Source organism: Aedes albopictus, chromosome 2 (genome assembly GCF_035046485.1).
Source record: "Aedes albopictus strain Foshan chromosome 2, AalbF5, whole genome shotgun sequence".
Classification (NCBI taxonomy): Eukaryota; Metazoa; Arthropoda; class Insecta; order Diptera; family Culicidae; genus Aedes; species Aedes albopictus.
The window spans coordinates 226,524,117-226,538,087 of NC_085137.1; the positions used below are offsets into that span (position 1 = coordinate 226,524,117).

The window sequence follows — 13,971 nt, forward strand, 5'->3', positions numbered from 1 at the left end:
TTGATAGCAAATAAACTGCATGCTATCTTTTGCGCACCTTCGTCATCGACGTTTCGATGGCTGTCAGGGGTGGACCAACGTTGAGTGATTGCAGGGGTGGTGTAAATATATTTAGCTACCAATCATGCTACCAAGTGGGCTACCAACTGACTGCGCACGAGACGGGAAATCTGGATTAAATTTATACAAGGGCGAAAATGACACATTTCACGCACCTCTACGCCAAGGGTGTGAAATAGAGCTTGCTGACGTTTATAGAGGCTTGCATCAAAAACATAACCTCATCGAATTCCCATACGATTTGTAAACATTGCCCTCAAATTTTTTTTGAGGGCAAGGACGGCTTTATGGACCGACGCCGAAGGAAAGAGAGAGAAGGAGATGATGATGACGTCAGCGTGCAAGCGCTCATTCACCTTTCTCTTTCAAACATGCAGGCGGAATAGGATTTGTTGTCATCAGGAAAGGTTTCCCGATGAAAACAAATCCTATCCCGCCTGCATGCTTGAAAGAGAGAGGTGAATAAACGTCAGCAAGCTCTATATCAAAGTGATTGTTTCGCCGCAAGCTTTCCAGAACACGAAAAAGGGTAGATTCAATCCTAGGAAAACCATTTGTTTTACTTAAAATTTGACTGGTTACGTATTTAAATAGCTCGGTGAAGTAATAGCATTTTATGTAAGAAAAATAAAGTTTTTCATTGATAATTTTCTAATATGCCTGCTGGCACGGTAAAGTTCGAAAACATTACAACTATTTTTTTTTATTAATGTAGTATAATAACGTATATTTTATACACCCAATTTATATGCCGCAATTTAATGGTGTCCCGTTACGAAAATAGTATATTTGTTGTAATAGCGAATTTATTACTAGCTTTAGAAAAATGATTTTCAGGATTCTATTAGTACTCGTGGAGACCTTTCTTCCAACATATGGGTTACCTTGATCGACGTGTTATCTTAGGCGTTACAATGGATACGTAGATTTGGTGTCCCGTTACGAAAATTTTAAAGACATTCATAAGTGGATAAATAAGTTTGGTTTGGTCGAATACTTAACCAAAAATCTGTAACCATGATGAAATGATATTATAGGGTGTATATTAGGGTGGCCCACACTTATATGAAAAACAAAAATTTCGAAAAATACCAAGTCTTACCTCTTAAATCAGTTGTTTTGGACTCCCAGAAGCTACGTTCAAAATTTGAGCAAAATCGGTTGAGCCTAAGGGGGCGCTCAAAACGCTTGAAGTTTGTATGGGAAAACTTGGCCAAATGTATGCAGAAATTTTAAGTTTTCGAATTTTGCCGCTAGGTGGCGCTGTAACCGTTCAATAATCAAACCCTTTGGTATTATTGTAGGTGACTATATGCCAGAGAACTTTGTCGAAGACTGCGAAGTGATCCGACGGCTGTGAAAAAAGTTATACCCTAGGCAAAGTGAGGAAAAGTATTGAGATTTCATTATTGATATTATTCCTTTACATGTATTGGAAAAATAATAATAAAGTTTATCCTCACTTTTCCTAGAGTATAACTTTTTTCACAGACGTTGGATCACTTTACGGTCTTCGACAAAGTTGTTTGGCATATAGTCACCTACAATAATACCAAAGGGTTTGATTATTGAACGCTTACAGCGCCACCTAGCGGCAAAATTCGAAAACTTAAAATTTCTGCATACATTTGGCCAAGTTTTCCCATACAAACTTCAAGCGTTTTGAGCGCCCCCTTAGGCTCATCCGATTTTGCTCAAATTTTGAACGTAGCTTCTGGGAGTCCAAAACAACTGATTGAGGAGGTAAGACTTGGCATTTTTCGAAATTTTTGTTTTTCATATAAGTGTGGGCCACCTTAGTCTATATATTTTCAGTATCCTTCTTGGTGTAACGCTCCTACTGGAACAAAGCCCACTTCTCAGCTCTCCACGGAAACTACGTAAACAAAGGGCAGGTATTCTGGTGGATCAATATAAAAAGTGATGTTTTATTAAATTTTGTGATGACAGCATACTCTTTAAAAGCTATAACCTTTTTAACATGTCCTATGAATTACCACCATGATGTATAAGAAGGTTTATAGAATCACACAGCGTTCAAAACTTGAAGATCCTGAAGTGATGGTTGGCATTCCTTCTTTACCCCATTCATCACCGTATAATTTAATTTTATGACGACAAACATATTTTGAAGCTTATGTTCTTATTGAAAAAAAAAGTGTAGACTGCATCACGAAAATGGCGTAGCATTACTTTTTGTGATAACATAAATTAGTAACCGTTGATTGAAAGTCTAGCGACCTCCCTCTTGTCGTTTTGGTTGACAACTTTTTTTTCTTCTCGAAATCCGTTTGTTTGTATCGTTACTGGTTGTCGTTAGCTAAATATGAACGGAAAGCCCCCATAATCTCATCCCCTCAAAAAAAAAACTGTGTTCTCTCTAACCTCGACCAAACGGCAAGTTCAACGTTTCCCCAAATCTAACATAGAATAAAAGAAAGATCCCCTTTAAAATGTAAAATTTATTTCAACGAATATTGGCTCCTTTATTCTCAAGGCGCATGAGCCTTCCAATAAAGGATTAAAGCAACATGCGACATATGCTTGGAAAGACTGTGTTGGAAGAATGTACTATAGATATCATTGAATCTTCTTCGGATCATTATAATGTAGAATGGGGAAACACCGAGAAGATAGATACGTCGCACAACCATAGCTTTGGAGATACAATTAAACTTCACGTACCCGACCCCCGATAACTCATTTTCAAAATGCTGGCATTTTCTCAATTTTCATTCGATTTTTTTGAAGTCGCTCTCGATCGATCATAAATTGGTGCTTATTTATTACACTCAAATGGCCATGTAGTATCCGAAACCATTCCGGAGATATTCCGGATTGTACTGGGGTCAGGGGTTGGGGAAGGGATCTGTTTTGCCAAATGGCTAAAAGTGATTATTTCGTGTGTGTTGTGTTTGAGAGGCCCCCGCGGAACCTGCTCCAGAGGTTACGAAGCGGCCATATCAGTTGATACACACCTTAAATCATTTTTTTTCTATCCCATTCTTTCGAAATGAAGATTGATACGTCGCTCGACATGTTTTGATTACAAACCAGAAACGTTCCCGATGACACCCCCGTGGAACCTGTGCTAAATGTTTCGAGGTGGCCATTTAGTTGATACATACTTCAGTCTATCCACAGACAAACAGACATAACACCTAGAACAATTTTCGTGAAAATCATCGCCCAGTTCACACTACCATCACCTGGTGGAAATGTTTCACGAAACACTGCGTTGTGCAATATCGTCAACAGAAGGCGCTAGTGTTAAACGTCAAACGCAAATAAAGACGATTTGGTTGTGAAAGCGACAACTATGAAGATATAAAATGATCGTTAAAAGCATGGTCGTCTGTTTGTCTGTGGTCTATCGTTTCTGACTCAGTCATTCGAAATCATGAAGATTGATATGTCGCACGACATGTTTAGGTTGAAAGCCAGAAGCGTCCCCAATGAGGCCCCGCGGAACCTGTCACGGGAATCCGGATGGGCCAACTGATTCAAATCTGGTTATAGCAGTTGTGTTTCACTATTCGCAACAAAAATTTCGATGAAAATCGATGGTTCAAACACAACAACATACGAAATAATCACTTTTAGCCATTTTGACAACCCCCTGACTCCATCACAATCCGGAATATCTCCGGAATGGTTCCGGATATTGCATGGCCACTTGAGTATAATAAACTAGCTCCAATTTAAGATCAATTGAGGGCGACTTCAAAAAAATCGGATGAAAATTGGCGAAATGCCAGCATTTTGAAAATGAGTTGTAGAGTGTCGGATATGTGAAGGTTAAATAAAACTCGAAACAGGTTCCCCAGGGCCCATTCCGATGGCCACCATAGGGCCAGAGTGGGTTTGAAGGACTATTGGTGTCCTGCCGGACAGCTACTATCTGTCTGAAAAATATTGCCGAAGACACCAACATTCTATCTAGCAAAGCATTCAATCTACAACTAGATGACTTTAGCCGTAACGGGACACCATTTGCAAAACACTGTTTTCACGCGAGCGTAACGCTGCGCTCTTAAAACTAAATCAATAATATTTCCAAAACTATACATTTCTCAGTAAAACTCACTTCGGCAATCTTGTTCACATCAATCCAAAGAAGAAATGTCTAGAAGACTTTATTATTCAAAACATCGTAAAAGAACTAATATACTCATTTCAGATTGAAAATTTTAAAAAGAAGATTTCTGCGATGGTGTCCCGTTACGAAATGTAACATGTTATATAAAGTAAATTGGAACCAAAACCTCATAGAACAAGTATTGCATCAGCAAGCACATCTAATAAGCTTGTTATAAAACCTGTTAAACCATGTGATCATGAACATTAAAATTGATTGCAGACGTCATTTGTTCACGAAAGTTAGTTCCTCGCGGTGTTCCGTTACGCTGGAATGAGTCAAATAACAATAATAACGTCCAAAAGTTTGGATGTGATATTAAATAACTTTCAGAAAGATTATTCGATCTCGTTCAAACATTTACCGATGGTGCTTTAATATATAGGGTGACGAAGGGTACTATCGGCAGGTTTGTTCTCTTCGTCATGGGGGGTTTTTGTGGGCCGATTTGCCTGAAATTTGGGCATATAACTCAGCTTGGTGGGGAAGGATTTGAGGCCAACTTTGAGACCAACAGGTTTCAAAAAAACCCCCATGACGAAGAGAACAAAACTGCCGAGAATACGTAAAGTTCCCCTATTAGTTTAAGATTCGTCGAGCGTGTTTGATTATCGCATTAAAAAGTTATGAAAATTTGTACGAAAAATGATTTTGACGAAAAAAATGCAGCACGGATAGTTGATTTGATACACTGTAAAAGCAATCTGGTTGTAAATTTTTATCCGGTTGTTCTTCCTCATTTATACCATGGATATTTTCGGATACAACAATGATTTTATATACACATTGTTTCATTAGCATTTTATTAGCTTTCATCGCGAAATTTTGCTACATTCATTGGAAAAAACACCACTAAAAGATCCAGCGTTTTTGCGTTGTTTATTACTGTTTGATTCAATGGTTTTTTACACAGCTGGATGAAGCTTAGATGGTTAGACCAGGTTTCCAAATACCTTCACGTATTAGAATGTTCTTTGTTTCAGCGTTAAAGAAAACCGTATATATCTTTGATATATTGCACGTAGAGTATTACTTGACCGAAATCGGCTCATAATGAAGCTTTAGGAGCCTGAACAATGGTGGCGTTAGCCAGATTTATTCACGTTAAACAATTCACAAATTTAGCTAGAAATTGAGTTATATGTTTATGATTTTGCTTATTTTAATAACACCTTTTGACAAATTTTTTGACAACTTATCTACGACTGTTTCGCCTCAATTTAATTCTCGAATAGGTTTTTTTTTCTTTCGCTGAAATAAGATTGAAAACTTATGAGGCAGTACATAAATATTTTATGATATATGACTCTTTGACGTTTTTACATAAACCGAAATAGTTATTTGATTTATTGAAAAAAATAGCACTGATGTCTATATATGTATAGTGAGCGCTTGAAGCAATAGTCTTTTCAGTAATAATTGTTTTTTAATTTATGCAAGAGACATAAATGCAATGTCAATTGGTAACGTAAATTTGAATGGTTGTCAAGCACCTAAACAATGAAGTAAATACATTTTTGGCATAAAGATATTGTACGTAGAAATTTGAACTTATGATTTTCTTTGCAAGCACTCAAAGCTTGCTGACAGACAGCCCATTTTGTAAGCTCGTTTAATCTGCTTAAAGCAATTCAATTATTTGAGAACGCTGTTTTATGTTGTTCTAAACAAGGTTTGTTATTTCATCATGCATTTGTTTTATTTCTCTCTTGTAAATAGGTCGTAAATTTGATGTTGAAACCATTCTTCAAAAATATCCCATGTTCTTGTAATATATAACCTCAAAATAGCTCGATAATGTATGTGAGCAATTTTATAGCTGGTTTACAGTATTAAACTATTTTGAGGTTATTTTGAATAAGAACGAGAAACATTTCTCGAGTTATGTTTGAATATATTGAGAATCTCGGTATGTATATGTTTATAAGAGACACATTTTTTAACTAATTTGGTTGGAGGTTACCTATACAAGAAGTGAAGTGAAAAACTTAGTGTCAAACCAAGTCAAACCGTACACCACGTGGTTCCACGGTCAAGATTGCATTAGTCCTTTATGATTCAAACAGCTGCATATTAGCAGCTTTCTTGAGGAAACTGTCGCTTGATTGATGAACACATACTACACCTTCCTTGGCTTTGCCACCGGTTCCTTTGATTTTCCAATTTCGATTTGCCCGATGATGCGTGGATCTTCAACATTCATATTCATGCTAGCAACTGTCATTTCTTCTGGCATAATTTGATATCGTTGCAGACGCCTGTCAAACCGGATCACCCGAAGCCGTAAAGAGGAGTTCAGTTTATCTGGACCAATGGAACTTTCAATCTTCTCAGCTGCTTCTTCATCATGCGGGAAATATTTTTTCTCCTCTGGATTGCTTGTCTGATCTTCATTCATTGCTCTTAGTTTTTGATATCCAATTCATGAAGATTTTTTCTCAGCAATGCCGATGTCATCTGTGACGGGCTTGGTTGTCTAGTGGCTACCGTTTCTTATTCGTATGCAGAAGGTTCTGTGTTCAATCCCTGGCCCGTCCCTTTTCTCATACTTTGAATCTTTCTATTCTCTATATAAGGAGGAGGGAGTCTCTACATACCGCATCGGCATTGCATGTTCACTAGACCGAAACAGGTTGAAAGATCCGTTTCCCTTCCTTCCATTCCAACTTTCACAGCACAGTGTCAGGGACCCATATAGCCGAGGCGGTAAACGCACGGGTATTCAGCATGACCATGCTGAGGGTGACGGGTTCGATTCCCGGTCGGTCCAGGATCTTTTCGTAAAGGAAATTTCCTTGACTTCCTTGGGCATAGAGTATCTTCGTGCCTGCCACACGATATACACATGCAAAATGGTCATTGGCAGAGGAAGCTCTCAGTTAATAACTGTGGAAGTGCTCATAGAACACTAAGCTGAGAAGCAGGCTTTGTCCCAGTGAGGACGTTACGCCAAGAAGAAGAAGAAGCACAGTGTCAATCCATCGAATAACGTTTACGAGTTATGCAATCAAGCGAACTGTGCTGCATTATCCTCAGAGTAATAAGGGCTTGTTCACAAATATCACAACGCTAGAGGGAGCCGGGGCTACACGTTCACATGCAATACGTACAGCTTCAACAGCGTGGTTACTTGGGTGTCATATCCATATGACAGCTTTGCACCATCAGCACGTAGTTGCCGTATCAAGTCTTTAAATGCCAGCAGGTGTTTTCGCATCGACGAACTATCATCTTCAAACGGCTCAACTTCTTCCGAACCAGGTTCTGAGTTTCCAAAATTCTCCGCAAACGTGTTTATGAACATTTTTGTTCGCATAGCCTTGGCCGGCTTTTTCTCTAACCTTTCTTTTGCATCACGTTGGCAGCTGCTAACTGACGTAGTGTACGGTTTGGGTCAAAAATTACCCTAATGCCAAAGGAGGATTAATATAACTTTGAAACACTCATCAGCGAGTAATCCGATCAGCAGAAATTTTGCGCGATTCAAAATAAGCGCAAATACGCGGAAATTCTAGTTGTGAAATGAAGGTCCTCCCCAGAACTGCGGGATTCCGTTAACCGCTGCGTCTTTTCTGGCTGGGTCCATAACCTATTGGGAACTTCGGTGTACGTAAGGCAGCATCCACTTATTACGTAACGCCATATTCTTAAAGTATATAAATGGCAGAGGATATCAAATGCTTCGACTTCGGAATTCAATTTGGTATCAAATCCGCTATGAATGTGTGTGGTTTATGGGATATACGATTGTGCAAGTTTCTGAGTAGATATCATGATTGACAAATGCTAGGTGATAAAGATATAATATAACTTATTGTTCCAATTACATACTTAAAAGGCTCTTCTAACTATTAACCGATTGTAATATTTGGGATTAGTTCGATAATAAAAATAAAACTAAATGTTAAATACAAATAAAACGCATCACATGCGTTCAAAGTACGTTTCTATAAATACTAGAGTTATGTAACGGCACCATATTCCAAATATGAGCTCTACCTTAGCAGCAAAGCTTAAAATATAGCATTTAAAGTTCTATTGTCCTACAAATTAACCTAATCTCTGTTCTGTTTCTTCTGCTCCCACGCTGTTTGCATTGACCAAATACTGAGGGGTCGCATATATCCGATGGCGCGGTAATGACGCTCAGCGTACAATGCCTCGGGTGTTTCGAAGTTCATGCCAATTTTCTCGGACAAGGTCTGATACATTCCGCCAGCAGTCTGGAAAGCTTCAGTGAACATTCCCTCGTGAATCATGGTTGATGCCAAGGCATACGTCACACCGGTCCACACTTCCTCGCCTTGCACTGTGGATGCATCCGCCCTACCGTCCTTATTGGGCTGTGTGCTTGGCACGTAGCCATTAACTGCTCCCATGTTTCCGCCGCAGAAACGCATCACATTGTTATCGTAGATGGTTTTCAAAGCTGTTCGCACGTTCTCTTTCGGAACAATATCATAATCAAATCCACAACACCGTAAGTACCAATGACCGCACAGCTGGTCCGACATGATAGAATTCTTTGATGCACTTTGACCATCAAATCTATAGTAAGATCCATTCCAGAGCTTCTCCTCAAACGATACCTTACCTTTCTCCAAAATCTCACGGAATTTAACACAGTCGTCAGCTTGATCTAGTAAATTTGCCATCACAGACATGCAGTGCAGACTGGCCAGCCAAAGCCCACCGCAATAAGCACTGGGCCCATCCATGACCCAAGTATCATACGTTTGGTCTGGACATTTGCTATTCTCTATAATACCGTCATTATCCCTGTCCCACTCTAGCGTTTTCTCAAGCACCTGTTTGCATGCGGGATACATGCTCTTGAGATATGTCATGGCGTCCATTAGATAGACCTTCCCATTGGTTTCATTGATGTACATCGAAGCGGATTTCCTATTCTGTTGTTTCTCTTCTGGCGAAACCTTGTTACGATTGTCCTGAACGTACGTCTCGTATATACTTTCCTTGTCGATAAATTCTATCGAACTGAACTTACTGGCATTCTCCGCGTTCAACTGTGCGTAATGATTGAGCGTATAGTAGTCCCGATACACCTGCAGGATGAACTTTGTGTTGAGGTCCCTCCATTCGGACACGTCGTGTATCGGATAGGCGTTGATCAGGTCGAACGGTTCCTCATCTGGGAAATGGAAGGAAAGAAAACAGAATGCCGTTACATGTTACTTAAGAGGAAACAGAAGCATAACTTGATAAAAGATCAAAGCTCAATGGATGTGATTATAAAGAAACTGGTAGTATATATTTCAAAACTATTGTGGAACGGGAGTACCATACTGATACCTGATAGCCCATTATCATGGAGCACCTAAATGACTTCGAACTGACTGATGACGTTGCTCTCTTAGCTCAACAGCGCTCTGATATACAAAGCAAGCTCGACGATCTTGCCAATCGCTCCTCAGCGGAAGGTCTTACCATCAACGTCAACAAGACCATATCGTTGGATGTAAACACGGTCAACCCTTCCAGCTCTACGGTAGCTGGGTGTTGGCGCCAATGCCAAAGTGACGCCTTGACATGTCCGAACATGCTCACCGCATGTTGCCAAGTTTTGTTTTATTCCTGCCCGACTGCCTCCACAAAGAACATTTCATTCGCACACATACGCAGGCACGGCATGAAAATTATCAATAATAGGCTCCGCCTCTCCGCCAGCAAGTGGTAAACTGCTGCAGCCAAGCGGCAAACCGCTGCTGCCAACTCAAAACTCCCTAGCATATAAGACGCATAGCATTAAGAAAAAGTGTCAGTTTTCATTTGTACTCCAAGGTGTCAACATCGAATAAATAGTTGCTAAGTCAAAGCAGTGTTTTCCGTTCTTTTTGCATCCGACCAAGGCTCCAGAGAAGATTCCCTACAGCGGATCCGAAACCACACAAAGTGGTCCACCAGAGAATACAGTCCACCGCGAGAAAACTTCCATCTTGAAGCTGTGTTGCGTGCAGTATTGGCTTGAGTGGCATTTTCCCCACCGTCCTTTTCAGGGCACAAGAGTTGTTCAGAGCCACAAGATAGCCACCACCCGCTCTTGCGAGAGCATCAGAGTTATTCAGAGACTGCACTCGGCGACACAAGTTTGAGGATCGGACAGTTTTGCGTTCCCACTGGAGCCGGGCTAGCGCTCCAACACTGGGCAATCAGTGAAGAATGTTGAAAGCTTCCAATATCTTGGTAGCCAAATGGCAGCCGACGGCGGCACTAATATCGATATAGGTGCACGATTCAAGAAGGCGAGGGCTGCTTTTGCGAGTTTATTTTCAACTCGAACGTGAAATATGTGCTGCTATACGCCAGTTAAACCTGGTGTGTATCAGTGGAGAACACTTAACGGCTGCAGGTCTTCATCAATAAATGCCTGCGGTATATAATTCATGCATGGTGGCCTCACAAGATCTCCAACTTGGAGCTCCATTGTCGATGTCATCAAAAGCCGATAGCGACAGAAATTCGGGAGCGAAAGATGAGGTGGCTCGGCCACAGCAGGGGTGGAAACGAAATCAGCATGCAAGCGTTAGATTGGAACCCAGTAGGACATTGCAGCAGAGGCAGACCCAGAGGCTCATGGCAGAGCAGCCTCAACAAGAAAATAAAGGAAGTCGACAGAAATTTGATCGGGCCACAGGTCAAGGCGATGGCTGGCAATCGCCCTGGATGGATATCTTTCAATTCGGCCCTCTGCACCACCGTGGGTGCCCAGGACTGCAAGTAAGTAGTAGTGTCAAGAGCCCGTGATATGAAAGATGCTCGACGAACTCGGACAAATTCAAGTGCATCCAATGGTAATTTTCGAGGATATTCAAAGGCTGTGGTGTGGATTTCCGCCAAAATCTAGAGAATGAGCCGGAAATCGAAGTTTATCAGACACCAGACAGTCAGTCAACCAGTAATCGTATAAGATGATGCATGAGATGATAAAGTGGAGGCCATATGCGTGCATGCCTTCATTTAGGCGCATGTAAAATGTACGCATATCGCCTCCACTTTAACATCTTATTCAACATCTTATAAGATGACTGGTTGACTGGGTAGCTCGTCCAGCCGTAGTGTTCCAAGAAGCCCATCGAACTCGTGTTGTGCCGTGGTATACTTTCTAACGGCAGAGGGGATGATCAAACCATTGATATACATTGCTTGTGCTGACCACAGACATGCAAAGTTCTGTGAATGTAATGCCTTCCTTGAACAATGGAACTTACCTGGATCGCCCAAGTCATGTGGCACCGAGTTTTTAATTTTTCTAGGGATAGTCTTCCCGTCGTAGAGATGTTTCCGCCCGTCAGGAATTTCACGATTTATTGTATCTTTGTAGTCATATTGTAAGCTTACCTAGAATGTAGAGGAATACATGATTAAAGGCACAACTTTAAATAATTTATCATCAACAACTATAACCTACTTGTAGATTTGGCCAAAGGCTAGCTAGTGCGTGAGAAGCATAGAAATGTACATCGTACGTGTTGTACATGCGATATTCGTGCCCCTCAAGATAGGCGAATCTCCCATAGGCCAATCTGCGTGGTAGAAATATCGATTAAAACGCAAGACATCTCAACCCCCTAATGAGCATAACTGACCTAGGATCGTCATATGGAAGCTCAGCATCGTCTGTAGTAAGCCAAACGCTACCGCCATCGGCAATGAAATACAGTTCGTTAAAAATGGCACTCTTGTACCAATCTGGAAGGTCACTGCAAAAAAGTTTTCAATAGTTGATTTCCAAAGATGTTGGGGAAGCAGATACTCCAAAATAAGCTACCTATCGTCCAATATAGGCCGCTGCCACTCGTTGATCAGTGTTTCCCATTTTCCGAAATTTTGCAGAGCGTAATCCGATATCGATGGTCCCGCATCACCCGCTTTGCCAAAGTATTTGGTATAGTACTTGTAGTATTCTTTTGTCTTCTTACCAAACCGTATCTTTGGCATATCCCAGACTAGGGCAAACTCCAAGTCGGAGCTACCTTCTGATTGTACTAGAATTTGTGCGCTAACAGCCACAGCCACATCCTTTGCTAGAAATAATAAAAAAAAAGAAAAATAAAACACCTGAAAATTACATTAACCAATCAAACTAACTTTTCGGGGTTTCTTCAACTGAAGTCTCCGTCAACTGTCCGTTTTCCTTTAGATCATTCCAGAGTTTGTCGCCACTTCCGGTCGGGTCAAACTTACTGCACCGTGTAAGGTTGATTTCCGAGGAAGTCTTACAACTGATACAATACGTGCACTCCATATCCGCTATGGTTTGCTTAATACTGACACCTTTGGCCGAACCATGCGAGAATTCGGCCGTTTCGCTATTCCCTTCGGCATCCTGCTTTTTGTTGCCGGTTCCGTTTTTGAACGTGAACGTAATCGTGACCTGTCGATCCTTGCCGCAGACGTTTTCTACCGTCCACACGAAGACGGCCGCTGGTAGAGAGCTCTCCTTGTAGTCATGGGGAATGATGGGCGAAATCTGACGCTGAACCAGCTTGATGCCGTAATCGCTGAGATCATACTCGGACCAAGAGCGAGGGTACAGGGCCGTGTAGTTGCACTTCGAGGAGTTGATGTTGGTCTCCCAGCTGGACAGGGGGTTCTTCGGTCGGCTGAGATATAGGGAAAGTATAAAGACTCTTGTATTAAGATAATTCGAAATAAATTGTAAAGTATTTAAAATCTGGAATAATAAGAGCTCAGAATATGTCACAAAAAGGATACTCTAACCCATTCGAATCTTGTTGAAAATATTCACATTTGACTTTGTGATTGGTACACTAGTAGCTCCCATTACGGACGGGCTTGGTGGTCTAGTGGCTACCGCTTCTGATTCGTATGCAGAAGGCCATGGGTTCAATCCCTGGCCCGTCCTTTTCATCCTACTTTGTATCTTTATATCCACTTTCTCTCACTCTCTCTTCTCTACATATACAACTCATGTACACGGTGTACAATAAGTTCGGATACACAGTAAAATTGAATTTATTTCCCATCTGTAATTCTGATTTTCAAAGTGAATGTATTAATTGAAAGCTCACATAATACTGATCAAGTACAGTATATGTTTTGAAACAAACTGTCCTTTATCCTTTTGTAATAATTGCAAATGTGTCTCAAGATCCTTTCAGCCGGCACGCACGTCTGTCATTGGTATTTCGTCTAGTTTTTATTGAGTAATGGTGTTAAGTTAAATCAAATTAGGTTGTTGTCCTCAGCATCAGTGGTAGCAACTATGGCCATACGAAATAATCTATAAAATTCAGATTGGGTGAAGTACGGATTCATTTTATTTTGATCTTTAAAATTGCTAAAATTGCCGCTGTACCTGTTTTAATGATTTTTGTTTTGTCAAAAAGCAAGGCTGCGTTACATCTCAGTTTAATCTATCATTATCTTTTCCAAAACTTGATTATATCCCTATTGTGGCAAATTTTAACCAAAATTGGCTTTATATAATGTATTTATGCCTTTTTCATAGATTTAAGCATATTTTGACTAAACTTGCAAATTTATCACCATATCATCACTGAAATAGCAGTGTAAAGCTTTTGTCTATTAATTTAGTTATTCTAATTTAGTATAGTGAGATTTAAACTCAAAAGTCAACGTTTTAGACTTCTGTAGCTTGAGCAACTTATCGAAAATTATTTCAGCGTGCCGGAACTAACAAACTTTAGATACATCTAAGGCTTATAAAAAAAAAGTAGAAAAAGACTTTATTCAAAACCATATACTATATTTGATCAGTGTTATATGAC

General features: G+C 40.3%; 1 protein-coding gene across 1 annotated transcript in view; it reads right to left on the reverse strand.

Annotated features, from left to right (window-relative positions):
• Window positions 1–7,167: 7,167 nt before the first annotated feature.
• LOC109432905 (non-lysosomal glucosylceramidase) overlaps window positions 7,168–13,971 on the reverse strand; it is a 30,249-nt gene continuing 23,445 nt past the window's right edge. The window contains exons 3-8 of the mRNA XM_029853790.2: window positions 12,308–12,822; window positions 11,988–12,243; window positions 11,806–11,919; window positions 11,628–11,742; window positions 11,428–11,557; window positions 7,168–9,350 (exon numbers count right to left, since the gene is read on the reverse strand). Coding sequence (XP_029709650.2) covers window positions 8,254–9,350; window positions 11,428–11,557; window positions 11,628–11,742; window positions 11,806–11,919; window positions 11,988–12,243; window positions 12,308–12,822 — 2,227 coding nt within the window. The 3' untranslated portion in view covers window positions 7,168–8,253. The remainder of the gene's footprint in view (window positions 9,351–11,427; window positions 11,558–11,627; window positions 11,743–11,805; window positions 11,920–11,987; window positions 12,244–12,307; window positions 12,823–13,971) is intronic.